A 27,442-nucleotide genomic window follows, 5' to 3' on the forward strand; every position below is an offset into this window, starting at 1 on the left:
CTTAGTGTGAAATTTATATTGGTGTACCGTCGTCCCCACCGTGGCTGCGGGAGAGGTAAGCTTAATAAATTACACCGATATAAATTTCAGACCCTAGCACCTTAAAAGGGGTGCCAGAATATGCAGTAGGATATCATTTAAGACCACCTCAGGTGAGTATCACCGCAAAGAATCATTATCTACATTGCGCACGAATTCTGATACTCCTAGCTATCTCAAAATCAAACACAGGGGGGTATATGTCTCAACATGCCTGACCTTAGAAACACAAGGCGCCTCGCTATGCACCATATTGGCCACATCCAAAGGCCACAATTATAATTCGATCGCATCCTCGATGCTTAAACCTTGCTGTGTTGATGGCGTGTTGCTACGGTCACCAACTCGCGATGTTCCGTTGCTCAATCCATGAACTGAATTTTGCTCTGCAAGTGCAGCGAAGCCCAATGGCTTTCGGGTGGGGGTTGCCATTAGCGTTTCTTTTTCCTGTTTCTGCTTTTCCTTCAGGTTTCTATCTGATAGACCGTTTGGTAGAAGGGACTTATCAGCCATTGCCCTCTGCCTTAGCTCTGTTCTCGTTGGGGTAGTGCCTCGCTCCCGAATTTCTCGAAGCCGCTTTTCTGCCGCACTCTCATTCCTTGGTGGTGATGCTGCGCTCTGTGGAGTCATGCTTCGCTCAATTGTCTGTCGCTCTGACTGGAACCACGTCGTAGTCTCAGCTAGAGCCTCGCGAACTTTGCGAATAGAAGCGAATAGATCTTCGTCATCGTCCGCAGGCTTCGTGCTCTTTTGAGGGATAGGCGCTGACCTTGACATATGTGCTATGCCCACCGGCTTTACTCTAGCATCCTTGGCGTTTCCTGGCGAAGCTCCGGGATTCGGCTTTGACTCCGATGACAAAAGAATATTTGGGTTTATCCCCATAGCTTTCAGTTTGAAGTAATTTGTACGAGTAGTGTCTAACCTTGTACCCGGAGCTAGACGTCGGGCTTGTTGATCCAAAGCATCACCAAGCAATGATCCATCGTCTCTTCTTGCCGCCTCGATTTCTGAATGCAGCGAGGTCCTTGGACTCCTTTGAGATATATCAAGGCCAACCGAGCCGCCATAGGTCTTTGTTCGCCTATGCAAAGATTTCAAGGTTGCCTTTTGTGGTGCGGTATTCATCTCGGTGTCCGGGTCTGGGTCTGGACGCTTCCTCTTACTGCCAGCGGCAGCAAGCACGCTGCGACCTTCCATGATAAGATCTGCGGGTAGTGACTGCCGTTTCATAAGACTGCTTGATGCTGACGGAGGCCCCATAGCCGAATTAGTGCTGGGCGCTGACATTCGACTCTTTTCCGCAAGCGTACGAGCCAAAGGGGAACTTTCAATGCTATTTGACGTCGGAGAATCACGGGATCCTTCACGTAACGATCTGGCAAGGTTTCCTCTCCGCTTTTTTGCCCGGCGCTTGAGACCCAAATTCCAAGCGATTAATTTCCACCTGGCGCAATATTTTCTCGCAAGTAAATAGTCACGATATTCGCCTATGCATAATTAGCTTCATTTGGCCTGCTTAGTTCTTGTCAGAGAGCAACTCACGAGCACGCGCCCAAGACTTATCATCCTCGAATTTTGCCACGGCAGTCTTTAAGATAGGAGCAATACTGAATTCAACAAATTGTTGCAAGAGTCCTCTATCCTCGGTCATCAATATCGTTGCTACACTTCCTAATGCTTTGGCTCGAGAAGACAGCTGATCTGACTTTGTCGGTTGCTGCGCCGTATTCGTGTCAGAAGCTTGGAAGGAGAGTGTGGAATCACTTGTTGTCTTTGCTGCTGTTTTCGAAGACTGAGCAAAATTCTGCGCTTTTGGGAAGGCCTCACTTGAAAGCTTTGATTTTTGATCTGCAGCCGCAGGAGTTAAAGAAAATGGCTGTTGAGATGGAGGGTTGACTGAAGCTAGATTAGCATCGCTAGGCGTAGACTGGCTTGTGAGGTGAGTGTTAGAAGTTGATGGAAATGAGAACGGGCTAGGTAGAGACGTAGCCTTGTTGTCGGAAGCTGGAGTGTTGATGTCGGGAGAATTTGGTACATGCGAAGTAAGGGCTGGTTGACTTCTTAAAACAGCTGATGCCCGTAAAGAAGTGTCATTCTCGAGTGTCGTGAGGTCAGCTTCAGGCGGGTAGATCTTCGAGTTGAATATAGGTGGCGTGCCAAAGCTCAGTACAGGTTTGCTTTGAGGAGAAGGTTCAGACTCATTCTCCTTATCATTCGAGGAGGAGCCGCGCTGCTCGGGCTTCTGCTGTGGACTAGGGTTATTGGCTGCCGGAGTTCCCCATGAGAAGAGGGTTGTCGAAGGACCATCCACGGGCGCATTCTTAAGCGGTTTCTCGATGCCTGTTGACGTAGAAGGCGGCGTGAGGACACTAGATGCTTGCTGTGGAGCAGGAGACGGAGGCAGCAATTGAGATTTCTCTTCTGACGATGGCGAGAGAAAGTTGAAGGTAGGTAATTCTTTTGCACCATTCTTGTCAGTTGTAACTGGCCGAGGGGCGAAAAGATTGGAGGAGGATGCCGCTTTGGTTTGCAAGTTATTGTCCTTAGAAATGGAATTGTCGGATGAGAATAATGTTGGCTTTTGAAAGGGGGCCTGATTAGAAGCTTCATTTCTTGGAAACAAATTTGTCTGAGCCGTTTCGGGTTTGCCAAGGCCATCAAACGGTAAGGGCGAAGTGCTTGGAAAGCTCTGATTCCCTACCGAAGCAAATGGATTGGGATTGCCTGAGGGATGGCCGAAAACGCTGGAGGGTTTGAAGGGGTTGGCGGTCGCATTGAGCTTAGCAGGAAGTAATTGATCAACGCCATCGGCAGGCGGAGCCTTAGGCTTCGGCTGAGTCTGTTCGCCCTCGACATCTGAGTCGCCATCTAGGAAAAGAGATTCGCTGTTGGCATCGGAGTCTGTGTCCGAATACTCCTCGATGAGACCTTGTGCCTGAGCTTGAGATGCCGTAATTCCGTCAATGATTGCTGGTAGCGTTCGGCCAAGACGTTTCGATTCTACCATGCCCTTTGAAAAGACTTGTTTCCGCCTTGGATTTGAATCTATGGGAGAATCTGCAAGCATTCATTGTGCGTGGTCGAAGTAACTCACCTGAAAGTTGGCCTGCAGCCACCGAGCCAAAATCAACGAAAGCATTTCCCTTGTCATTTTCCGCGATCACCAGTCCATGATCTTCGCAAAATGTTATGGTTTGATCGTCATTATCGAAGCATAGTGCCAGAGTCAAGTCTGTCAGTACCCAGTCCTCCATTTTTGCAGACCCTCCTCGTTTACCTTTGTATGCTTTCCAAAGTGTTTCGAGAGCTGCAGCGCGAACGAGATTGAAGTAAATTTCAGCAACACAAGCAGTCAAGTACGAGATCGCACTAGACTTCACACCGGCCCAAAAACCTTCAGCGTTAGCTTGAGCGATACTAAAAGGTGTCCGAGGACGCAAAGGGCCTTGTTCGTCTGTGGTATTTCCGGCAGCAGCGTATAACTTCAGCGCAATTTGAACTCGAGGATGTTTTAGAATCTGTTTAGGCCAACTCTGGACTCGATCCTCAAGGTCCGGTCGCTGGTCTTGAATTTCGAAGATTATGCAATATGCCCGAAACTCCGCTTCGTTTGGAGAGACGAGTTTGTGTCGGCTATCGTCATAGTAGTACATCAAAGATAATAGGGTATTGTTGAGCTGCTCTCGTTCTTGGTGATGATCGAATTCGTTATCCACGAGGCTACCGTTGGATAGCTGATGCAAGGACAAAATGTGGAAGCGAGCTATTCGTTCGAAGCACTCGATCGCAAGGCGCAGGTCTCCGGTTTTCGTGACTTGTTGAATTGAAAAGTCATTTCTTATGCCCCGTGTACGATCCCAAACGAATTTATGCACCACCGACAACGGCTCTGAGCCTCCCACAACGTCATTGATCAGGTAATCGAGCGCCCTTTTCAAAACGTTCGGAGGTCTAATGTCTGAGGGAAGTTGTTCATCATAACCGGCAGCAGACCTTCGAAACCGCTTCACCATTAACGCTTCGCATGGCACTTTCACATCGGCTTCTGTAGCTTCCTGCATTGCATACATGAGCATTCTACGTCCAATCCTTGGTGTCACTCATTCACCTTTTCGCTTCCATCTACCATGAGCTGCACGATCCTCTCCACTCGTTCGAACTCGGGGCACATATCTTGGCATGTCCCAACCGGCGTGATGGCATTTGCCAGTGAGGTCGGTTTATCAGGGTCTGCAAGGAAGCCATTTCGAATAGCATTCTTTCGTTCCTTTTCGCGGTCTTCCTTTAGCTAATGTTTACAACGGCCCCGTACGTCAGCTTGTAATGATTCGCATTGCTCTTGAGAATGTTTGGATGTACCGTTTGGTAGAGGTCATTCATTCGCTTTTTGTACGTTGCAGGGTTTTCTGTGGCCGGATTGCGCCAAGGCTCATTCTTGGAATAAGTTTTGTTTCCCGAATCTGAAGTTGTTGCAGTCTGTTGGGGGGCGTTTCGCTGCGAGTTGCTATGAACAGCTCCCTGTCTAGGCGGTCCTCCACCTCGTAGTTTATCGAAGGCCCGACCTGCATTCGCATTGATGCGGCGACCTGAAGACGCCGTGCCTGCTCCATTACGATGATCTCGGCCATTTCCAACACCCCACGTATTCCCTCTGCTTCGATTGCTAGGTCTGTTTCGGCCTGTCCCAGGGGGAGCAAACATCGCTCCAGCGACCCGGAGGACGGGCTTGATACGGTGGATTAATGGACATCAAGGTAGATGCGCAGAGAGTATGTCAGCGAATCTGAAAATATCATGACACCGTCTGGTATTGTTGATGCATTCAGTTCCTTATTTCGAGGTCCGCAGTAGGAAAATGCCAAGATAACACAGTGAATACACGCTAGGGTATCATCGAGCTCATTCTTCCCATATTCACCTTCAAGCATGAGACATACTTCTTTTCAGATCAGCTGATGAATATCTAAAAGCTCCTTACACACAATGATGAATTACTTACCGATCCTAGTGGATTTGTATGATCATCGGGTGACCATCTAACCCATCGTACAGGCCAGAAGTGGAGCTCGTTCTAGATCTAGTTGCGACTCGAAATGTTACAATACAGAACTTTCTTTACCACATTGGCACTTCGCGACTGATGCATTGCCCATGTGTGACCAGTCAATCTACCATCTGCAGAGTCACCTCTGCTCAGCACCGGCAATCTGGTAGATGCTCATTCGGCGAGTACTGCCATGCCTTCAACCTTCTGGCCGTGGTGTGGTCGGCAACCTGCCCTGGTACGCGCGGAGATATACTGCATCCTCCATCCCGCAAGAGCTTTCACGGCCAATAGCTCCCAGAGCTACTCCCTTGACTAGCCTCAGACAAGATCTCGACCGTCTTGCCCCAAGGATAGACCTCAATGCTTCAGATATTGAGATCATCGACTCGCCGAAGGAGTTCTATTCAACCTTGAAGACTAGGATACTTGCTGCTCGAAGAAGGATATACCTCTCGACGCTCTACGTTGGCAAATCTGAAGATGAGCTTGTCAGCACGATCCGCCACTCTCTCAATAGCAATAAATCCCTCCAAGTCTCAATCCTAACAGATGCCCTCCGCGGCACTCGCGAGGCTCCCCAGCCATCGTGCGGCTCACTTCTTGCACCCTTAGTCAGAGAATTTCCAGCCAGAGTCGAAATACGCATGTACCACACCCCAAATCTCACAGGTCTAAGGAAAAGTCTCATCCCAAAGCGCATCAATGAGGGTTGGGGACTGCAACACATGAAGCTCTACGGATTCGACGATGAGGTCATTCTCTCAGGCGCCAATCTTTCAAACGACTACTTCACGAACCGGCAAGATCGATACCATCTCTTCAAATCGAAACCATTAGCAGACTACTTCGCCCAAATCCATAACGCAGTATCTAGCATTAGCTCTTGTCTCCAGCCTTCTTCCAACCCAGGGGGCTTTTTCCTTCAATGGCCCTCCACAAACACCATTTGTCGTCCTCTCGAAGCGCCTAAAACTTACATCTCAACGGCGACCAAATTACTGAAGCCCCTTGCTACTGGCGCCTCTACTTTGACTTCTCCGCCAACAACCAACACATCCGTCTACCCTCTCCTCGTCTACCCACCAACGCTCAACACCGAGCTTCCCACCCTGACAACCCTTCTATCGGCAACCCGACCCATTAAATCATACACATTTACAGCTGGCTACTTCAATCCGCATCCTCTCGTAACTTCCATACTACTCTCTCTCTCTTCTCCACCTGCTTCAGTCCCTGGGACTATCCTCACGGCTTCGCCGTTCGCGAATGGATTTTTCGGTTCCCAGGGGATCAGTGGAATGTTGCCGGCCGCGTATTCACACCTTTCGTTGAGATTTTTGCAGGCTGCAAGAGGCAAGATGGTTCGATTGAGGGAGTGGCAGCGTGGTGTTGTGGGGGAGCTAGGGGGTTGGACCTATCATGCAAAGGGACTTTGGGTAACTATGTTGGGTCAGTCGCGCGACTCTAATGAGGTCGGTAATGGTGAAGCGAACGAGGGGGAAGAGCTGGCGATGGCAGGACCCAGTGTCACGCTAATCGGGAGCTCAAATTACACGACTCGTAGCTATGGACTGGATTTGGAAGTAGGAGCCATGGTCGTTACCAGTGATGAGACTTTGCAGAAGAAGTGGAAACGGGAGGAAGAGATGTTGGGAGAGTATACGAACCCAGTCACAGAAGAAGATTTGTGCACTATAGACAGGAAGGCTACATGGAAAGTAAGGGTGGCGATGTGGATTGTACAAAAAGTTGGAGGCGCACTGTAAAAGCCTTGATACCCATTATACTATTTGTATAAGTGACCTCAACTCGATTCGGATCGTACAGTATTCCATCGCTGTGCTATGCAAACATCCAAAATGCAAAAGAGACCAAAGGTGCTCCAAACGCCACGCTCTCGTCCCAAAGTCATATCGTATACATATTTTACCTGTGCTCGCCCTCGCCCCTCTTCACAGGCGAATCGGTAGTTAGAAACACATCCCTAACGAGATGCCTTTTCCCATCTGGACTCGCCTCTGGTGTGACTGGGCTGCTCTTAGACCGAACTTCCTGTTCGGCCTCAGGTGGCCCGTCACTATTATCTCCATCCATTTGACTAGCCTGGCCAGGCGAACTTCCAAGCTCATCATTCATCGAGCCCTGCGACTCCGGTGTTGGTGGTGAGTACTCAATGTTCGGCTTCGAAACGTAAGACTCCTCGCTCGGACTCCGCCGATGCGTCAAGCTCCTGAATAAGCCATACCGAGAAGGTGGGCGGGAAGCCGAAGGGCTTGAAGAAGGTGATTCAAGATGCGTTGCATAGCGAGAGAGATTGGCTGAGGATTTGTTGATTGCATTTTGAACGAAGGGGCGAAACTCCATGTACGAGGAGGAAGAGCCACTTTTCGAGAAGATAACAAGGCCGAGGCAGAGGAGAATGAGCAGGGACTGTAGAATGGTCATGCGTTTCTGGAAGACAATTTCGTCGGCAAGGAGGGTTAGTCGGGTGGAGAGGGCAAAGACTTCTTGCTGAGATTGCTCGCGCTGGGAGGAAAGCTCCAGGACAGTGGACTGCCATATTTGGTCGTACTGGCGACGAAATTCGAGGAGTTCGGTGAGTACAGTGGAGTTGAGTGTCTCAAGAAAGGTCGTCGACTTGCTAAGTTGTCGCTTCTCGACTTTTGAGAAAGCGTCACGCAGGATACGTGATTGCTCCTCGATGTACTGAAGCGAAAGGGTGGAGTTGGCTTCCAGCATTTGTAGGCGCTTGTGGACGGATTTGAAGAAGGACTCCTGGGTCGTAGGGTTGGAGGGCGGCTGCTGGTTTGATGAGGCCTGAGCCTTGACGCTGCTGATCGTCGTGGAGTTGACCTTACTTGCGACACTTTTGATGGTATTTTGGATCGCGTTAGACACAGAGGCCGCCGAACTGGACAGGGAAATGATACTTTCGTTAGTGCCCAAAAGAATTGAAGTGGTTTCCAAGCTTGGAGCCTGAGTTGCGCTCGACGGTGATATCGTGGTCAGAGCAGCCTTGGAAGGAGAAATAATGCCATGAGCCGTGGGAAGCACGGGAGCGCTCATGGGAGACTCTGGATTCGATAGCTTTGTAGTAACGTAATTCGGTGAAGGCGAGCAGGTCTGCAGAAGATCGAGCCATGGGCCGAATAAGTCTTCCAATTGACCTACAACAGTAGAATTACGCCTGGTAAGTTCGGTGCCTACTTTTTGTGGCGCGGAAGTGGAGTCTCGCGGTGATGGAAATGCTGTTGATGCTGCGTCTCTTGCCAGAGTCTCAGTGAGTCTAGAGGTGGAGTCCAGTACATAACTTGAGGATGCTCGAGAGCCGGCTGCCGTGGATTCCTGGCGCACCTCTGATGTACCTAATTGTGGTGGTAGTTGATCAGATATCTCCCCCGAAATCTGCTCTCCCTCGCCCTCCCCTTCATCTTCTCCTCCGACACTCTTCATCTCGCTGTTGAATTCGTCTATCATCGTAGTCCCATGTACGCGCAGAAGGCTCACAGGACAATAGTACTCGTTGCCATATTGCGATAACATTTCGACACGAAGATATCGAGCCCATATCAAAGGGTTTTCGATAAGAAAGGCCTGTATATTTCGACTGTTCTGTGCATCGTATGTTCCAAGCTCTTTCCATTTATCAAGTTTGACCGGGTAATTGTCAGAAACGCTGACTCTGAACGTTCGGAACATGGAGCTGAAGAATTCAAAATTGGCTAGCACGATGGTATCGATGAGGATGTCATTACATAGCTCCACGATAAAGAATTTGTTCTTCGCCGTGCAGATGTTCAGCATGTAGCTATCTTTGTTCTCCACTAAGATTGCAGAAGGGCTCTTGCATTCTGGATTAGTCTTTAGGGTGGTGGCAGCGCAGTCGTAGGAAGCGTAGTTGGTCCTTTCTTTGCAAGTCTTCCCAGCATCTCTTGGTCTCTTCCGAACGGCAGCATTTTCTGACGGCAACCGCTCCCGAGCTTGCTGGATGTTCTCCAGAGAGTCTGAATCCCGAACCTGCGCTCCTTTCAAAAGCGGCGCATTTGCCATAGGCCCTTGGCTTGCAAACCCACCAAAGTCGATGTCAATTTCTGCATCCTCTCCAAGGGAGTCCAAAGCATTGCTAATACCTCCAGGTCTCCTCCGTTGCTCCTTTGCACCTGACTTCGCGCCCAGATTCTCGGCCGACTGCCCTGCCTTCTCGAGGTTCTTCTTCTTCCATTCTTCGAAAGATAGAAAGTTTGCGTTATCAAGCGGTGAGTCCGTTTCGGTTTCTTGTACTATCTCAGAGCTTATCGAACGAGAAATTTGTGGTAGTTTCTCGGAGGAAGAAGCGGTGTTCTTGCTGTCCGGTACCGTTGATGTTGCATCCAGCGGGTCCTGACTTTTGGGTTGCGTCTCTTGATCTAGCTGGTCGCGACTATGCTCACTGACTGTGGTTACCGTCGAAGTGACTAGTACGAAGTTCCGACCCTCAATCACGGTACTTGTAGGAGAGACCGTACTGTTGCTCTGACTAGGTACTCGACTGGCCCAGCTTGCTGTAAAACATTGCTGCGGAAGCGAATGCGTAATATAGTTGATACTTCGGGAAGGACATGTCGAAGGCGACTGATATGGACCAGGAGCATCAGCTGTTTTGGGCGTCACTTTGCTTGTCACCTGCGCAGCGAACGCGGATGTCGAGTTTGCAAGCAGAAGCACCGCCGTCGCCGCCGTGGATCCACGCGGACGGAACTCAAGCATACTCCTGGCATTGTTATGAACGTAGGATGTAAGTTATAACATGAAAGAATGACGGATCACATCGCACTGGTTGGCTTGGACGGGTTTAATATTAAGTTTTGTCCGTTAGTCTTGTTGTTCCGAGCTGCAGCAGCAATTGACGGCTAAATGATGCCCTTGGGCTGTGTAAAGGTCTAAGAATTAATATGGCGTGACTTCTATATACACGACAGACGCCCAACGCTGTGCTAACCTCCATACCGGTATCCTGATAATATAAGAGCTATATACAAGTGTGCTCAATTAGAATTTAGATATCCACGAGCTTCTTTTTGTTTGCTGCTTCACGGGCTGCCTCCTCCAGGACTTCGAGATCACCGCTCATTTCACACATCCCGCGGAAGATGCTACCTTCCCGTGAGATTAGGTCCCAAGGGGAATCATATTCAATGACCCTGCCTTTATCTAAAACCAGAACCTTATCATAGTCAATGATGGTCTGCAGTCGATGAGCAATGGTTACGATGGTGCTTTCTTTCACTTCTCTCAGCGTGTCTTGGATTTTGCCGTCCGTCGCGTAGTCGATTGAGGCGGTGGCTTCGTCCATAATCAAGACACGAGGAGCCTTCAATAAGGCCCGGGCAAGACAGAGGAGCTGACGCTGGCCTTGAGAAAGATTTGAGCCAGATTCTGCGATAGATGAAGACAGATTTTTGAATGCGTTGGAGTTCTCCCGAGTATTTGTGAAACTCTTTGCCAGATCAAGGTCATTTCCTAACGTAGTGGACGACGAATCAGATACGTCTGGGGGAGTAATTGTTACAGGGGGGACGGAAAGTGAAGAGGAAGAGCTGTCGTCCGACTTGGGCTCGCTGATCAGCTGCACGCGACGTAAGGTTGCAAAGATCTCCTCGTCAGTAAAGAGACCAAAAGGGTCAAGATTACTTCTCAGCGTACCCGTAAACAGCGTCGGGTCTTGCGGGACAATGGTGATGGCTTCACGCAAATCTTGGAGGCCAATTCCACCAATGTCAATGTCATCAATGAGGATCTGTCCGTCATCCGCTTCAAGGCCTCGAAATAGTGCTAGGGCCAGGGAACTTTTACCAGCGCCTGTCCTACCAACAATGCCGACTCGTTCATTGGGTAGGACACTGAAAGTTAGGTCTTGCAGCACCGGGCCTAAGTCCTGTCGGTAGCTCGTTGTATATTTCTGAAAAGATATTGCTCCTTGACTTGGCCAGTTGCTCGGCGGTCTAGAATGTTCAATGATTGCATCGGCTTCTTGGTCAATCTCCATGTACTCTTTGATTCTCTCTACAGAATTCATATTCTGCTCATTCGCAGAATACAGACGCACAAGCCAGAGGACATTTTCAGTAAACATAACGGCATATGTGAGAGAAAGACCAGCGGAGCCCGCGTCGATGGTTTTGATGGCCAAGATCACAAAGACCCCTGCGAAGAAGGCGACCAAGGCCCCAACAAAATCCACTCGGAGTGCTAGCCATCTGTTAGTGGCCCACAAATAAATGAATGGCCGATTGTGTGTATCCACGCGAGTTTGGTTCTCCCTGACGAATCTTCTCTCATCTCCGTACGCTCGAATGGTAACAACACCACTAAGTGTCTCTCCAAAATGCTGGTAGATTGGGCTTCTTTGAATAGACTCTAGACGTTTCAGGTCACGAGAAGATCGAATGTAGAAAGCACCGATAGCGCAGTAGATCAATGTGATGAAGAAGCCAGCAACCAAGAAGCTTGGAGTGATGACGCAAATTAAGATAATGATACTGACGATCGAGAAAATGCAGCCAAGAAAGCCCACAGATATAGGCGATACGTCTTGATCGACAGCTTCAACATCTTTAGAGAATCTATTCATCAGTTGTCCTAGGGGTGTTGTATCGAAAAATTGCAGTCTGGCTCTTGTCACTGCCCCGAACAGCCTATGATGAATCCTTCTAGAAGCTCTTAATGATCCCCAGAAAATGAGCCATTCCCGAGCTAGAGAGATGAGTATGAATAGCAAGCCAAGGGCTGCATAAACAGCCAGGTAATGCCATGCATTAACTCTGTGATCGGAAGCACTCGATGTGCCACTTGAAAGCAGTGCTTGGTTAGACTGCCGGAAATTCCAGAAAGGACCATTTACGGGGAAGGAGGACGACGATAGATGAAATGCATGTGTATAGTGCTTTGTAACACCGAGCTGAATTTGTGTTGTATCGTTAGAAGTAGTCTCAGGTTTTTTCACAACGTAGGCGTTCGCCCAGGATCGAATCCAGACATTCGCCCCTACAGCGCCTAATTGCTGTAGAGCAAACGCTGCGAATGCGATCACCCAGTAGATCCAGGGCCCCATAGCAACAAGATACATCTTAATGACTTGAATATTGACACTACCGGCGGCTTTTTTTTCTGTTGGCGAAGCCCCACGAGGACTTTCTGCCTGATTCCGCGGCTCCTTAACGTTTCCAGTGTGATGGCCATTGATGTTTGAGAAGTCATCATTCGCCATATCTTTTGCTTGTGTTTCAAGACTTACAGTAGAGTGCATGCGAGAGTGAAGTGTTGATCCGAATTTAGAGGCAGGTCTCGACTTTTGTATCTCTTCCCCTAGAGCTCCAGATCCGATCACCTCATTGGGCGAGCCTTGAACCGCAACTTTTCCATTGGCTAGCACCACCACAAAATGCGAGCGTGGAACGCACAGAACGACATTATGTGTCACGAGAATACATGTCCTACCGAACATGAGAGGGCCCATGATGCAGAAGTCAAAGATGTGCTTGGCAGTATGGCTGTCGACGGCAGAGAGGCAGTCATCGAGAAGTACATGGCGGGATGTTGAGTACAGGGCTCTAGCGAGAGAAATGCGCTGTTTCTGGCCGCCTGATAGAGTGATACCCCTTTCGCCAACAAGGGTGGAATCTCCATTGTCAAGAATCTCCAGGTCTCTCTCCAGCGCGCATGCGACAATTACAGATTTGTAACGAGCTTCCTCAAAAGGTGAAGCGAAGAGGATATTCTCCTTGATACTGTCATTCACAAGCCATGCCTGTTGGGCGCAATAAGCGATGCTGTCAGTCAAACCAGTTTCAGGGTGTGGTGTGAGCTCCTCACGGCTAAGTCCGCAAGGTAGGTGGACCGAGCCTCTGAACAAAGTCATTTCCCCAAGCAATGCCATGAGCATTGATGTTTTGCCACTTCCGGTGGGTCCTGCAATGATGTTGAGCTGACCAACACGAAAGTGAACCTCTATGTCGATCATGCGGAAGGCAGTGTGTCCATCAGAGCCGCCATTGTCCTTAGAACCCCAACTCAGGGTAGCGTTGTCGAATCCAATTCTTGGATCATGTTCATTACGATCTCTCTCAGGCGGACATAGTTGGTCATACTTCTCAGTTTCGTCCTCATTGAGAAATTCGTCAACCCTGTCAACGGAAACCTTGGATTCTTGCACGTGAGCAACCATATCTGCTAACTGATCGAGCGGATATCGTAGTATCCCGAAGAGGGAAAGGGAGGTAAATGCTATGGATGGTATCAAGGGCTTCTTCTCCACAACTGTGTAGAGCATGAAGGAAAAGAAGGTAATGAGAATCGGGACACCAAACCATACTCCAGCAGCGGCTGTCCATAGGATGTATTTGTTCCTGAGAGCTTGCAACTCTACATGCCGTTTCTCATCAACAATGTGCCCGAATCGTTGCTCCCAAGCAAAATATTTGATAATGCGGATGTTCTGCAATATTTCATTGGTACTCTGAATGCGTACATCTGTTGCGGCCATGACCTTTTTCTGTACTCTGGTAAATTGTCGTGCAATGAGAAGATTGATGGGGAGGACCATAATCATCATAACGATTCCGGCAAGGGAGCTCAGGCCAAGGATACGGTAGAGCAAGCCTATGCACACAACCAATTGGACAGGCGTACTCCCCAAAGAAAATGAAGGTATGCACTAATCTCACTGACTTTAAATGAATCCACAGCCATCAAGTTGATGATGGTCCCGACATTTACCTGAGAGTCGTCCGGCGCTTCTTGTGAGTTTTTATTATTATCGTTTTTCCTCACATTCGAGGCCATTTCTCTTGGCTTCCAGTCCCCGTCCGATTTATGCCTTTTGCCGCCCAAGACCGTGTCTCGGCCAGTAGCAGCTTTTCGCCGGAGCGATTTGGCATAAACCTCGCCAACGATGACTGCCCGAAGTCGAATACATATTTTACGACCGACCCATAGTGCTTGTCCATCGGCAACAGATTTGGTGCAGTTAGACAAGGCTAAGAGGACCATGTAAAACCAAGCTGCATTTACGGGTGTTGCAGCTGGATCTTCCACAAATTCAAGGAAGGCCTTCATCAGAAGTGTAGGCGCGAATGTGAGGAAGCCAGCTAGGAAAGCCCAGAATGCTTGTTTGATAAGCTCGCGCTTGAAGTACTTGACAAGGTGCCACGCCAATGCGTTCGTCCTCCTTAGTTGTCGGAAATCTGCAAGGACTGTTGCTGCCCTATCTCGAGCCTCGAGGTTCCAAACATCGCTCAATTCCAGCGTTCTTTGCCAACCTGTCCATACGATTGGATTGACCCAGCTATATGTCCAAGTAGAGAAGAGATTAGCCAGCGGCTCCTGTGATGGTTGGAGAGCGGCTTCATATTCAAGCAACACGACTTTATTGCCCTTGCGAGCTGTCAAAACGATCAAGGCTAAGATTGTTACCAGCCCAAATTCGGAAGACACTAATGCTTGCGCTTCGGAGGACCTCGGATGTATTACTTCGGATCGAAAAGCAAGGCCACACAGGATCCACTGTGACCCATACAACCAAGCTGTTTGATACCAAATGTTTGGCAAGACTTTCAAGCTGTGTTTGACTGTATATAGTCTTACGCAAATCAAGCTCAGAGCATAGCACCAGAAGATGACTTTGATCAAGCTTGAAGGGCCTGTCCATGGGGTATGTGCAACTCGCAGCGACTCTGACGAACTCGCGGCTATGAGAACAGCAACTGTGAGGAATTCGATTGCAATAAGCAAAGATTGACCTCGTGGCCGGCTAACTTGGATCCGACTGTGTTTTTGCCCCGATTCCGACAATCCAAAGAAAACCTCATCGCTGTCAAAGTCTTGCGTCACTCGGCAAGTCCCAGCTTCTCCACTCGCATCGTCTGTATAAGCTTGGACGCTCTTCTTCGTATGCCTCTCTTGGCTCACTGATCCGTCGGTTTGCCATAGCGCATTTGATGTTCGTTGACCAAGTCTAAAGATTATGTAAGAGAATGATGAAGCAATAAGTAGAAGAGGTATGGCGAGTTGAAGATATCTGGTGTAATATCATTAGCAATGTTTTTTTGGAAAGATAGTCTAGAGCCTACATTTCCTGAAAGCAGGGAGTGAAGTCGTCTCTATGCCATGGAGAGCCGCCACATCGTGCAAGCATCATGGGTCTTTACTTATACTGCAAAGATAGCTCGTGCTAGCCATTGATTTATCCATGAATAGGCAGTCTAGATCAGGTGTCCAAGATATTGAAAAGAACTAATCATCAAGTGCGGCGGTGGTGCAAAGGCGTTGAGTCCATGTAGACGGTACCAAATAACGCCCTATGACGACTCGGTTAAGCTTTCCCTTTTTCAAGTCCGCACTCGCCTAATCAACCGGCGAAAAAGATAAGATCGCGAAACCCGATACGACGACCAGACGAATTGCCCTTATTCAACGCCTATCAATGTTCATGAATGTACAGAACCCGCCTCTCTTCGTTGCGCAAACGCCACATGAGCATTGTTACAATCTCGTGTTTTGCGTATCCTCATGCTTTAAAAGAATGAGGCTCGTAAGCCTTTCACATTTCTACAATTCTGCCGTCTCTGCTTTCTCAAGGATTCCTTTCTCCGCTCCCCAGACTACCTTCCGAATGCGAGGCATTGGCCTTCTTATTGGCCTCCATCTTCGCGAATAGCGATTGTGGCTTTGCTCTGAAGAGTTCATTAGGCATTGTCGTCAACTTGATCTAGAGTCCTGGACCTACTTTGAGAAGTGCTTGCTCTTGTACTCGCTTAGTTTCTTGGTGCACGGGCTCATGATATTATCTGATGGTGAAATGAATATCTGTTTTGACCTGCAAGATGCACGTCAGAATTGCCTAAATAGTGCATCGAGACTTTCTCCATTGAATATCTGCAAGTGAAATGATAGGATTTAGGTGCCGACATCGCTAGGTAAACGTACTTGTCCTCCGCGAGTCTGTTTTGCAAAACCTGGCGATGATAGTCCAGACTCTGTGGCTTGTCACCGACTTCTTTCTGCAAGCCATCTGACTTTGCTTTCGATGGCGAGTTGAGTGGAGCATTCACGTCTCGAGAGGCGAGTGGCTGAATGGGGCTTTGGGAAGACATAATAGCTGTTGTGATTTCGCAATGCTGAAAGGCTACAGTATGCAGTGATGCTTGTAGAACGAATTTTCGAAGGCTTCAATATTGGTTCAAGAGATTGATGGTCTGAACTTAAGTGATTTGCTCCCAATTGACTTATTTACTCCCAGGAGTCGCAAGGGGCAACCGGCAACTTTTTCTTGGCACGGCCCCTAAAACAAAATCGCCAATTGACCGAAAATTCGCTTCTACGAGCTTTTCAAGACGTCATTACACATTATTCCTGTCGTTTCAACACTTTCTCGCATCGTCGTTCTTGTCACTTTATAATTAGACGGGCGCTCGACTTCAAGGCGTGTGTAGACGTCAATGAGTAAGCAAACCCGGCTGGAAGCTTGGAAGAGAGCATGTACACAGGTATTGTGCTTTCTCTGTGCTCCTCTTCTGCCTCCCCACAGAGTATGCATGGCAGAATGAACAGAAACATACACATAGACTCTCCGGTTGGGTTATACGATGATGTCTTGAGTTTCTGCCACAATGGAAACCCCCAAGTTGGTGGCATTTTACGAGCCAGCAAACTCCGACCAGGTTCGTCACCATTAGCATCATGCGCAGTGTACTCTATTCGACAAATTTCGACTATAAATGTCATCCATGGCCCGATGCTGATTATCTCTCCTTTGACTTGACGTATAGTGAGCCTGAGGTTAGGGGTTTTGGCCCTCAGAATATTTCATCCTACCGGATCCGCCGTAGAGCTGAAAGATTTTGCTGCGGATCCCTTCATTTTGATATTTTAGCATATGCAAGGTGACGAATCACAAACGCGCTCCAAATTATGTGGTTCGTCGCTCTGAACTCATCTTATGATGCGGCCTTTTCTGCGGGGTCCTCACACTTTGGGAAATGCTTTTTGCTTCTTCATTCCTGGCACCAACAAGTAGAGAGATCCGGAGAAAGCCCCGGGCTTCAAGCGATTCAACAGAAAAGTTCTGATGTTCATTATCAATCTTGGATAAACGTCGCTCGTTTGTGTGTAGGAGCGCTTCCATTGTGCTTCGCACAACAAGATTCCTCAGCTGATCCATTAAAGCTTAGACTTTTGTTGCAGACCCAACTGCTGCAACATTCTTTGAGCTTCAAGTTTCTGCCTTTCGAGCTTTTGCATGATCTGTCGACTTTGCTTGTTTTCATTCCTACCAAGTTGCTGCAGATGCACCTCGTCTGGGCCGTCTGCGATTCTTAGCGTGCGAATCTGTGCCCACATGTTGGCTAATGGAGTATCTTGACAGACACCAGCCCCACCAAAGCTCTGAATCGCACGGTCGATGACAGTAAGTGCCATCTGTGGTATCAGAACTTTTGCCGCGGCAATCTCTTTGAGAGCGCTTTTTGCGTCCTTTTCGTCAATTTTCATCGCTGCATTGAGCACGACAAGGCGAGCGGCGTCGATCTCAATTCGTGACTTGGCAATCCATTCAAGGAGCACGCCGTGCTCACTCAATGCACGACCAAATGTCTTCTTTCGGGTATCGTTGACGCGGGCAACCATCCACTCCAAGGCTCTCTCTGCAGCTCCGATGGAACGCATTGCATGATGTATTCGGCCAGGGCCAAGTCGACCTTGGATAATTTCGAAGCCCCGACCCTCGCCGAGAACCATGTTTGCAGCAGGAACACGTACATTCTCGAAAGTGATCTGCGCATGGCCATGTGGTGCATCGTCGTAGCCATATACGGAGAGCACTCGCTTGACGGTAACACCAGGCGTATCTGCTGGCACAAGCATGACAGACTGTTGCCGGTACGCATCCTTATTGTCTGGATCAGACTTGCCCATGACGATATAAATTCTACATCTGGGATCGCCTGCACCGCTGGACCACCATTTCTGAGTTTCATTAGCTATGCATCGAATTGTGGCCTTAGCACCAAGTCATACCGAGCCGTTGAGGATGTATTCATTCCCTTCCTTCTTCATCGTCAGAGTGATGTTGGTGGCATCGCTAGATGCAACATCCGGCTCGGTCATCAGGAACGCAGATCTTATTGAGCCGTCAAGAAGTGGCTCAAGCCACTGTCTCTTCTGAGCGTCGTCTCCGTACTTGGCCAGAACTTCCATGTTGCCAGTGTCTGGCGCAGCACAGTTGCATGCCTGAAGGTCGGGTCATTCGACTTCCTACAACATCACAACCCTCGAAGAAATACCTCTGAAGCAGTTCTGCTCGAGCCCATGTATTCAGCCATTAATCCATACTCTAGGTTCGAGAATCCGGCGCCCTGACTGAAATGATTCTTTGGAAGGAACAGATTCCATAAGCCTAGCCTCTTCGCTTTTGCTTTCAGATCGTCAATGATAGGCGGATAGGTGGTCCATCTCTTCTCGCCCTCGCCTAGTTGGGCATAGTAGACAGTGTCGGCAGGGATGCACTCTTGCTCAACGAATTGTTGGACCTAATCACATGAGATCAGCCGCGCTTCCTACTCGCATTGAGAGTAATACACATACAAGATTCAATGCCTTACTGGCACGCTCACCGACAGCGCCACGTGCCAGGATTGGAATCTTGTCTGCGGCGGTCTGCGGCTTCGCACTACTTGCGAGCAGGTTTTGGCTTAATTCGGTCCGAGACATTTCAAACGTGCTGATGTTTTCGTCTCTGGACAATAATGGCGAAACGAGGGTTCATGAAATCCTCTCATGGCTACTGCCACACTGCTGTCATGGCAGAGTTCAGGCGGGGATTTGCACTCTAACCTCGGCAAAAGCGGAGAGAGCCCGCCTGTTTATCGATTATACCTGATATTTTGGGCTTGACAACCCTAATCAATGGGTATCATACAAATGCTGTGGTATGAAAATCGGAAGGTTTGCGCCTTCCTCCTTTTCATCACACCAGAGGGAGTCATTTGTCTTTCGCCACGGTTGCCGTGTCTCCTATGACATATGCATATCAGGGGATATGGGAAAAAGATACTGGACTTGCTACCGCTCTCCTCCTCAGAAGCGGGGTCTGTGTATCACCAGGTCCATGGACCGCCCTCTTGCTCGAGCTTCCTCTCTCTAACGACGGTCGTTTGAGATGCATCACTTTCCACGGGCTTGATGACGATAGCGATATGAGGTGACGCGCGCTTTGAAAGCAGCGTTGATTCGAAGATGGAGCCCAGGGTATACGGTATCTCAGTCTGAGATACGAGATTGATGTTCAAATGGCCAGACTTGTTTGTCTTTTCCACCCAATCGCGATAGAGCCAGAAACAAGGGTATGGCAAGCAGATGGTGAAACATGGCTGATAGTAGTGGGATTAGTAGTGGTGACTACTAGGAGGCTTGAGATCGATCTGGGCGGTACGATACTGAAGATGTCGCTTTGTTTACCCCCTCAAGCCCCTGACAGCAATTACTCCCACGTGTGTCTGCGGCACCGTTTCGAACGGGTCTTGCCTTGTCGGCATGCCGGTCACTTATTTTCCGTATCTTTCTACATGTATGTATGTCTCACTCCTACTTCGGCTCCAATATCATACCTCATGCTTACAATCTTTTCGGCCTGTGCGAGCAAACACCGGTCACTACCAAATCATCATTCATCACAGACCGTAACCCAGGATCACGCTCGCTCATGCAGCTAATTTACGATGGGCGACTACTGCGACCGGGGCTGGCGCACGGGCAACCTAAAAGGAAGGCGCCAGGGCACCTCACGCTCATTTCACCAGAGGATTCTTGGCCATCTCTTAGCCTGCCCGACCTCGCTTACACCTCCATGCACTGAGGACTCAGGACTGAGTGAGGAGTCAGGGGCACAAATGTGGTGCTCACCTTTTCGCTCACATTATTATCGACCTCCGTCCCAGGTATCATCACTGAGTAATCTATCTCGTCACCCCTGTGATGCTTCTGTCCCATGCTCCTTTGCAATCCCTGTACATTTTACATTTCCTTCTGAATACTGCATGGCCATGCCTCGACCTTCCGGAAGTCAACAACCGAAGGCGCTGTTATCCATGCAAGACTCAACGGCATTCTACTCTAGCGGCTCTGCCTCTTACATTTCTCCACTCTCTGAAAGAGGGGAAGGTGAGCCAGGACACTGTGAAGTCTGTGGTGATACCAGGGAAGCCATATAAAGATGCTCTTGACCGCCACCCCTTCACGCTCTCCTTTCTTCTCTTCTCTCAAGCTGCCATTGCTATACTCAGGAAGCTAGAATCTTCCTACTTACATTCTTTTTGCAACATTGATCGTTTGCTTCGATTCTTCACACTCGTTTATCCCTTCTCTTTCCCAATTTTTGAGCAATACCTTCTCTTCACAGGTCCAAGTTACCTATCACCATTCAAACCGCGATCAATATGAAGTCCTTCAGTCTCCTCTTGCTCTCCCTTGGCCTTGGGCAGGCATTATCAGCCCAATCTGGTCATTATGAACAATGCGGTGGTGTCCAGTGGAAAGGTGCAACGTCTTGTTCTGATAACTGGAAGTGCGTCTGTCAGCAACAGTGTAAGTATCTTTCATCGCGTTTACTCCTTTTAATGAGCATTTCTTCAAGAAACAGTACAGGAGGTACTGGAAAACTCTACGTTTAGTCGATGTCTAACCGAGTGCATTTTCAGACTACTCCCAGTGCCTACCGCCTGACCAATCAGTTCCGAATGGCTTCAATCAGGCCAGCTGTGGCTCATCATCCGGCGGCTCAACAGACCCCAAGGCCCCCAGCAAGCCAAGCACACCTCCTAGCCAACCAAGCACACCCAGTACTCCAGGCTCTGGTACTACCGGTAACACTGGAGGTAACACCGGCGGCTCATGTGGTGCATTGTCCGGCAGCAAGACGGGCTACGCCACCACCACGGTAAGCATCTACCTGCCCCGTTCCATTGAAGCCAACTATGGCACTGACACCTCTTCTCTGCAGCGTTACTACGATGGTCAAAAGGGTGCTTGTGGTTGTGGCTCCGGCAACTCGATGTCCCAATGGCAGATCGGTTCCAACGGTGTCCTCACCGCAGCAGGCAGTGCTGCCCTCTTTGATGATGGCGGCGACTCGAGCTGGTGCGGTAGTGGCTGTGGAACTTGCTACGAGCTGACGAATGCCAATGCAATTGCCGCCACTGGCCAAGGATCATGTGCTGGCGCTGGTAGCAAGATCACTGTCATGGTCACCAACCTCTGCCCTGCCAACGGGAATGAGGTTTGGTGTACGGCTCCCAACCAGTATGGGTATGGAGCTCATTTCGATATCATGAGCCAGGGCAATCCCAATGGCAACTGGGGTAAGTCTGATCTTACGGCCTTCCCAAATCCAAGATGAATATCAACACGTACTGACGTTGACATACAGACAATCCAGTCGTCCAGTACAAGAAAGTTGCCTGCCCGGTCGATCTCGCCGGCAACTTCCAGACCTGCGAGTGTGCAGGTGGTGCCAAAAAGTCACGTGTCCGCCGCGGTCTCGTTCAAGGCCGTTCGCTTGAAGGATAGACGACGATCCATCCTTTCCGACCAGGCATGAATACTCTTCAACTTGCATTTACAACTTCACTTCATGTACTATACTTGACCCCTTCACCTTCTAAAGGGAGGCTTTTTGAGAAAATTTTCAGCATTGGCAGCACGCTCCTTTAACGACAACCTTGTCATATACATTGTACATAGCTATCCTTCATCACAGCATGATGAGACGCCTAGTCTCATGTCATGCTATCTTTATCTCATCAAAAGTCTATCATGCCATCAGTCATCCTGCAAAGAACCCAGAGCCTTCTTCCTCCTGTTTCCCTTAAAATGCTTCTTCCCATTCATCAACTTCATCTCTGCAGGATCCACTCCCTTCTCTAACGCTGTCACCATCTGCAACTTCCTCCCAGATAGTTGCTTCTGCCCTTGCTCACTGTATTGATGATTGAAAGGCATACTCAAATGTCCTTGGCTCCCCTTGCCCGGCCCGAAGAACCTCTTATCCAACCTGGTCGACTTCTCGCCTTGCACTGGGACGTTACCTACACCCTGCACCTCGCCCATCAAACTCGGCTCCTCCTCACCGGTAATTTCACCTTCCTTCTGCGCCGCCAAAACTGCCTGCCGTTTCCTCGGCAGATGCCTCATATCATACAACTCCCGATTGAACGCTCTCCCATCGATCACCGGCTCGGCAGGCGGTGGCTGACAAAACAACAACTTTCCACTCACGTAATCCTTAAGCACATACCTCGCCGCTCTACTCTGATTCGGCTGGCCCTGCCCCGTGGTTGCAAACCCCCTGCCAATCGCATAGGCCGTCAACAGCTCCTCCGCCGTCGGCACACCGTTTCCCCCTTCTTCCACTGGCCGCGTTCGCACTTTCACTCCATACAGCGCTTCGAAGAAACTCTGCGGAATGCGTTGGGCGACGAGACCAGCAGGGCCAGTGAACTCGCGGAGCTGGTCGATGGGAAGGATGCCGTTGCAGACGAGCTCCGCGGTTGTGGTGGCGAAGTTCGGGAATACTAGACCAGGACAGTCACAGAGGAGGACCGAGGGTGAGAGGTGGATGGTTTGGAAATGTTTGGTTTTGCCGGGGGTAGAGGAGACGGAGACCTTCTTGGCGCCGATGAGGGCGTTGATGGTGGAGGATTTGCCTACGTTGGGGTAGCCGACTAGGCCAATAGTTGTTTTATGGGGGTGCGAGGTAGAATCGTCTTCAGGCTGGTCCTGGTGAGGGGCGTTTTCGAGGAAGAGGTGCTCGAGTTCGTCCACGGTGAGGATTCGTGTACGCGAGTCCATGTCCTCGTCAAGGTCTTCTTCGCTCGCCCATTCGGCTTCATCATCTTCGTCATCTTGCAAGTCGAGCTTGCTCGCCACTTCTGCAAGTCTGTCTGGTTGTCCAGCGACATTATCTTGTTGGCCGTCAAGTTCTTGAACGCTATCGTCCTCGACCAAATCTGCAGCCTCATTCCTTTCTTTTGCTAGGGATGCAGAGAAGAACCTGTAGTTGATTCTAGCCTTCTCGAAATAGTCCGCCCACGCCTCCCTTTGTGGCAGCGTCATCATATCCGCTTTATTGACAAGCAGCAGATTGTTCTTCTTAGGACTCACTTCCTTCACGTAGGTTTCTAGGTCCTCCGAACGAAATATGAGGGGGTGCCTCGCATCAACGATTTGCACCACCAAATCAGACCTCTCTATGACCCTCCACAATTGCCTCCAAACCTCCAAATTCCTCTCGAAGGGGGTCATTAATAAATCCTCGTTCTCCTGTAAATCAGCCAATCCTCTCCTCCATTCCAGGAAACTGGCTTTCTCCATATCTGCTAATTCCTGAGGCTTGGTTTGGTCGTTCCATTTTGGCCGCCTCGGGACTGTAAGTCGATTCCGCTTTGCCATTTGCTTTCTGATTGCCGATCTTTCCTCTGTAGCAGAGAGCAAGTAAGGGTTCTTTTGATCGTGATGAATGATCTTGACATTGTTCATCTTCTCTGCCGTGAAGTCTGTTCCTGCCAGCTCCGCTGTACTGAGGAACTCGTCCAGTGCTCCCTGCTCGGTAACGCTTCGCATTTTGACCCATGCTGCCTCCTTCTTGTCATTGGTGACATACTATCAAGCATTAATGAAGATTTAATCCAAATATGTATTTGCATGCTTACAGTCTGCCCGTTCTGATCTGTTCGGTGTATACCAGCGGATACTTTCTTCCGATCAGAGCCTCTTCCTTTTCCAAAGCGATCATTCATGAGCGAGTTGCCGAGTCCAACTGCATTTTTGGATTTGGGAAGGACCATGATGGGTAACTATGATGCGTAGGTCTCGCGACGAGATTTGTCGTTTGCCGAGAATATGAGGATAAACTGGCGAGATGTTGAAGGAAGTACTATTTCAGATGATTTGAAATGGCAACGATGACGTTGATTTGACCCCCCTATGGCCAGCCCTGAAAGCGGGAGGGGCTACCCTAAGAGCTAGCCCCTAGAGAGCCCCTTGGGCGCCAATCTAGTCCCCCATAACTATTGGTTTTCCTGACCGCCGGGCACGTAATGTGAGCAAGCCTTGAATTTGCATCATTGCTCGCCTAATTTTGCCAATGGGCATTTCGTCGGTTTTTATGGCATAAATAACCACAAACCAATATGCCAAGGAGGAAATTGTCAGTAACACCGCAATCTTGACTCTTTACGAGGATTCTACTCACCATTCCGCAGTGACAAGGCTACCTCAACCACCTTTCAAGTTGTTCATCGTCCACAAAATGACCCAAGGATCAACGATGAAGAAAGTAGCTCCGCTGTTTTTCGAGAGCTTGCTCCTCAACAGTCGCACAAGATCAAGAGCAGGACAGATCTTGAGTCCGAACTCTTCAGCGACGCAATCTCAAATAGCAGTGGGCCAAGTATAAGAAGCAACGAAGGAGAGGCAGCCGAGCAAGGCATATACTACGATGACACTGAGTATGACTACATGCAACATGTGTATGATCTCGACTCTAGGTCTGGCAGCGTTGAAGGTCTCTTCGTCGAAGCCAAGGCTTTCAATAAAGAGAAAAAGGGCAAAGGCAAGCAGAGCCTCGAGGAAGCATTGCGGGAAGCCAACCTTGGGGATGGGCAGAGCGAGAGTGGCTCATCGTTAGCTGAGGAATTTATTGGAGAAGACATAGGGTCACTGGGAGACTCAAGACAAACTTCATACCAGGATCAGCAAAATGTACCAGACGCAATAGCAGGCCTCCAACCTGACATGGATCCTCGGCTACGGGAGGTTTTGGAAGCCCTGGATGACGAAGCTTACGTCGACGACGAAGAAGATCTCTTCGCCGAAATTGCGAATGGCGGCGCGGAAGTCACTCAGGACGAGTTTGAGAGCACCAACTTCCCTGACGATGAAGGCGATGATGGCTGGGAGTCCGACACAACCGAGAAACCCTTCAATGAACAACGCTCACTTGATACTGTACCTTCAGCTTCTGGGGACACAGATATGTCGGATGCACCTCCACCAAACCTCGATCATGGTGATGGCGAATGGATGAAGGAATTCCGCAAATTCAAGAACGATGAAAAGCCGGCTCTCAAAGGCCCAAAACCAGGCCAATCTGCCGCCGACCTCCAATCCTCAATCCTGACTAGTGGAACGGGTGGCGTCCAGCGCAAGAAACGAAAAGGCGCTTTGACGAGTAGTGCAGGTTACTCCATGACCTCCTCCTCTCTAGCGAGAACAGAGGGCCAGTCGCTACTAGACGCGCGGTTCGACAAGATTGAAGGGATGTATGCGGATGACGGCATGGATATGGATGTCGATGATACGGCATCGACGTTTTCAAAAAATTCGCTGGTGTCGGGCATGTCAAGTCTTTCAAAAGCTTCAAATTCATCAAATCTATCGACGACATCGAGTCAAGCGCCTACTCTTGCTGGTCAAGGTCTCGACAGCATGATGGACGAATTTCTAGGTGGATACAAGATGGCTGGTGGAAGTAGGAGAGTCGGAACGGAGAAGTATAGAACGCCGATGCAGCAATTAGACGACGTGAGGAAGGACCTAGGGCCTGCGAGGGTCAAGGCACAAAGAGCAAAATAGAGACTTTGTATATATGCATTACAGTGTGAACGATGACGAGCAACGGAATAGTGATACCCCATCGAGCTTAAGCTCATATTAGACCAGTCATGCCAATTTCCTCATCGTACTCTGCTTCGTACAAAATATCGCATTAAGCCTCGCAACCACGTTATCATTCCCAAGCCTTAAATGCATAACAATGCCATAATTTTCCCTGCTCCTTGTACGAGATGCCCCTTGGCTAAATGCCCCACGACAAGGAACGTGGCTGGAACCACCTAATAGCTGCTTGGAAATCTTTTCAAGCTCGCATGGTCCTCTTCTCTCTGCTTGGCCACTTCGTCCCTGAATGCATTTCCCGTTCCTCCTTTCAGCGGCTGATCCCTGTACTGATCCTCCCCAAATTCCTCCAACTGAACATCACCCCCTCTTCCTCTCCTCCTCGCTCGCTTTTCCATATATCCTTTCGATACATTCCTTATACTGCGATGATGTCTATTGTTCTTCCTGATTCCACAGCATATTCCCAAAATAATCAGGAATAGACCGACGACGCCAACCGGTACGCCTACTTCTAGGCCGTACTTGCCAGGAAGGCTCTTAAGCCGGACTTTTGGGAAGGTGTGAGGGTCAATGACAAGAGCGACCTGCGGACCTGGCTTGGTATCTAGATCGCCATCCAGGGGAGTGGACATCATGAAGAGCGTCATGTTTTGGCCAGATTCGCTGTCGTTTCCGGAAGCGCCTTTCAACCAGTCTTTCGACATTTCAACGTTCACGTAGCCCATGTAATTTGGGACTGGTTCCGAGGTCCAGGCATTTCCGAGAGCGCCATCCACATATCGTAATTCAGCAACATTGGTCGCATTGTCGGAGAAGAGGGAGGGGTTCCATGTGACTTGAAGATTTGAAATCGATTAGCTCCATCCAACTCAATTACGTCGTTCGAGATTTTCGCCAAACCTACTTGCGTATGTAAACCCAACCCACATGTTCTGCTGGTGCTTCGGGGAGCAATAAGGCCCATTGTCGGCCTCTGTGCCGTTGATTTCACATCGCGTCAATTCATTTTTGGGAATTCCTGGCGCTTTTGCGCTGGCTGCTGCTTCCTCTGCTGGGTCCTTGTATTTTGAGGTGGTGGTTGTTGTCGCTGATGATGATGACGAAGATGTAATTAAAGCTGGAATGTGTGTGCTCGTCAATTTGCTTGTTGCATTGACGCCAGGCGCTTTGTATGCAGTCGAAACGGTCTTTGTGAATTGCGGAGGATGCGCGATCTGGAATACTGTCTTCGGTCCATCCGGACCAGTGGTGACTTCTGCTGAAGCTCCCGAGAGCGATGCAGATGAAGTGATTGAGGAAGATGACGAGGAAGAATCGGTCGAAGTGGTGGAAAGACTTGATGTTTCTGAGGTTGTCTCCGCAGTCGCTGACGCTGGTGATGTGGTGATCGACCCGTCTAACTCGATATAATATTCAGTTAGCCTGATGTTTCTGGCATAAAGGTCGAAAGCTGGAGTCGAAGGAAGCGTGAGGTTGCTAAGCTCCTCCGAGTAGGAATCATACCGGCTTGTCGTCTCCGCAGTGGAACAAGCGGAGCTGCCATTCGGAGCACGGACCGATTTCTGAGCAATCGACAACAAATACAAATGCAAGCTATCGTGGTGTATACTGTATCAACAGGTAAAGAGTGACTTGGGATGGGTGAAA

General features: G+C 49.3%; 9 protein-coding genes across 9 annotated transcripts; 3 read left to right on the forward strand and 6 right to left on the reverse strand.

Annotated features, from left to right (window-relative positions):
* Positions 1-315: 315 nt before the first annotated feature.
* On the reverse strand, positions 316-4,743 carry KY384_003796 (uncharacterized protein; the record flags this gene model as incomplete). Its single annotated transcript, XM_044812306.1, has 5 exons — positions 316-1,529; positions 1,585-3,087; positions 3,137-4,097; positions 4,151-4,330; positions 4,402-4,743. The coding sequence occupies 5 exons, from the start codon at positions 4,741-4,743 to the stop codon at positions 316-318; spliced, it is 4,200 nt and encodes a 1,399-aa protein (XP_044671439.1).
* Positions 4,744-5,256: 513 nt separating this feature from the next.
* Positions 5,257-6,855, forward strand: KY384_003797 (uncharacterized protein; the record flags this gene model as incomplete). The annotated part of the gene is made up of 1 exon (XM_044812307.1): positions 5,257-6,855. One exon carries the CDS (start codon positions 5,257-5,259, stop codon positions 6,853-6,855), a length of 1,599 nt encoding a protein of 532 aa, XP_044671440.1.
* Positions 6,856-7,015: 160 nt separating this feature from the next.
* KY384_003798 (uncharacterized protein) lies at positions 7,016-9,835 on the reverse strand (the record flags this gene model as incomplete). The annotated part of the gene is made up of 1 exon (XM_044812308.1): positions 7,016-9,835. One exon carries the CDS (start codon positions 9,833-9,835, stop codon positions 7,016-7,018), a length of 2,820 nt encoding a protein of 939 aa, XP_044671441.1.
* Positions 9,836-10,124: 289 nt separating this feature from the next.
* Positions 10,125-16,218, reverse strand: KY384_003799 (uncharacterized protein; the record flags this gene model as incomplete). The annotated part of the gene is made up of 3 exons (XM_044812309.1): positions 10,125-13,781; positions 13,844-15,143; positions 16,052-16,218. 3 exons carry the CDS (start codon positions 16,216-16,218, stop codon positions 10,125-10,127), a joined length of 5,124 nt encoding a protein of 1,707 aa, XP_044671442.1.
* Positions 16,219-17,284: 1,066 nt separating this feature from the next.
* On the reverse strand, positions 17,285-18,832 carry KY384_003800 (uncharacterized protein; the record flags this gene model as incomplete). The annotated part of the gene is made up of 4 exons (XM_044812310.1): positions 17,285-18,088; positions 18,140-18,352; positions 18,406-18,651; positions 18,707-18,832. 4 exons carry the CDS (start codon positions 18,830-18,832, stop codon positions 17,285-17,287), a joined length of 1,389 nt encoding a protein of 462 aa, XP_044671443.1.
* Positions 18,833-20,626: 1,794 nt separating this feature from the next.
* KY384_003801 (uncharacterized protein) lies at positions 20,627-21,685 on the forward strand (the record flags this gene model as incomplete). The annotated part of the gene is made up of 3 exons (XM_044812311.1): positions 20,627-20,684; positions 20,818-21,477; positions 21,546-21,685. 3 exons carry the CDS (start codon positions 20,627-20,629, stop codon positions 21,683-21,685), a joined length of 858 nt encoding a protein of 285 aa, XP_044671444.1.
* A 252-nt stretch (positions 21,686-21,937) lies between these two features.
* On the reverse strand, positions 21,938-23,961 carry KY384_003802 (uncharacterized protein; the record flags this gene model as incomplete). The annotated part of the gene is made up of 2 exons (XM_044812312.1): positions 21,938-23,776; positions 23,827-23,961. 2 exons carry the CDS (start codon positions 23,959-23,961, stop codon positions 21,938-21,940), a joined length of 1,974 nt encoding a protein of 657 aa, XP_044671445.1.
* A 345-nt stretch (positions 23,962-24,306) lies between these two features.
* KY384_003803 (uncharacterized protein) lies at positions 24,307-25,750 on the forward strand (the record flags this gene model as incomplete). Its single annotated transcript, XM_044812313.1, has 2 exons — positions 24,307-24,323; positions 24,379-25,750. 2 exons carry the CDS (start codon positions 24,307-24,309, stop codon positions 25,748-25,750), a joined length of 1,389 nt encoding a protein of 462 aa, XP_044671446.1.
* Positions 25,751-26,010: 260 nt separating this feature from the next.
* Positions 26,011-27,338, reverse strand: KY384_003804 (uncharacterized protein; the record flags this gene model as incomplete). Its single annotated transcript, XM_044812314.1, has 3 exons — positions 26,011-26,630; positions 26,673-27,245; positions 27,299-27,338. The coding sequence occupies 3 exons, from the start codon at positions 27,336-27,338 to the stop codon at positions 26,011-26,013; spliced, it is 1,233 nt and encodes a 410-aa protein (XP_044671447.1).
* Between the last annotated feature and the right edge of the window lie 104 nt (positions 27,339-27,442).

Source organism: Bacidia gigantensis (genome assembly GCF_019456465.1).
Source record: "Bacidia gigantensis strain McMullin 20006 chromosome Unknown contig_180, whole genome shotgun sequence".
NCBI lineage: Eukaryota > Fungi > Ascomycota > Lecanoromycetes > Lecanorales > Ramalinaceae > Bacidia > Bacidia gigantensis.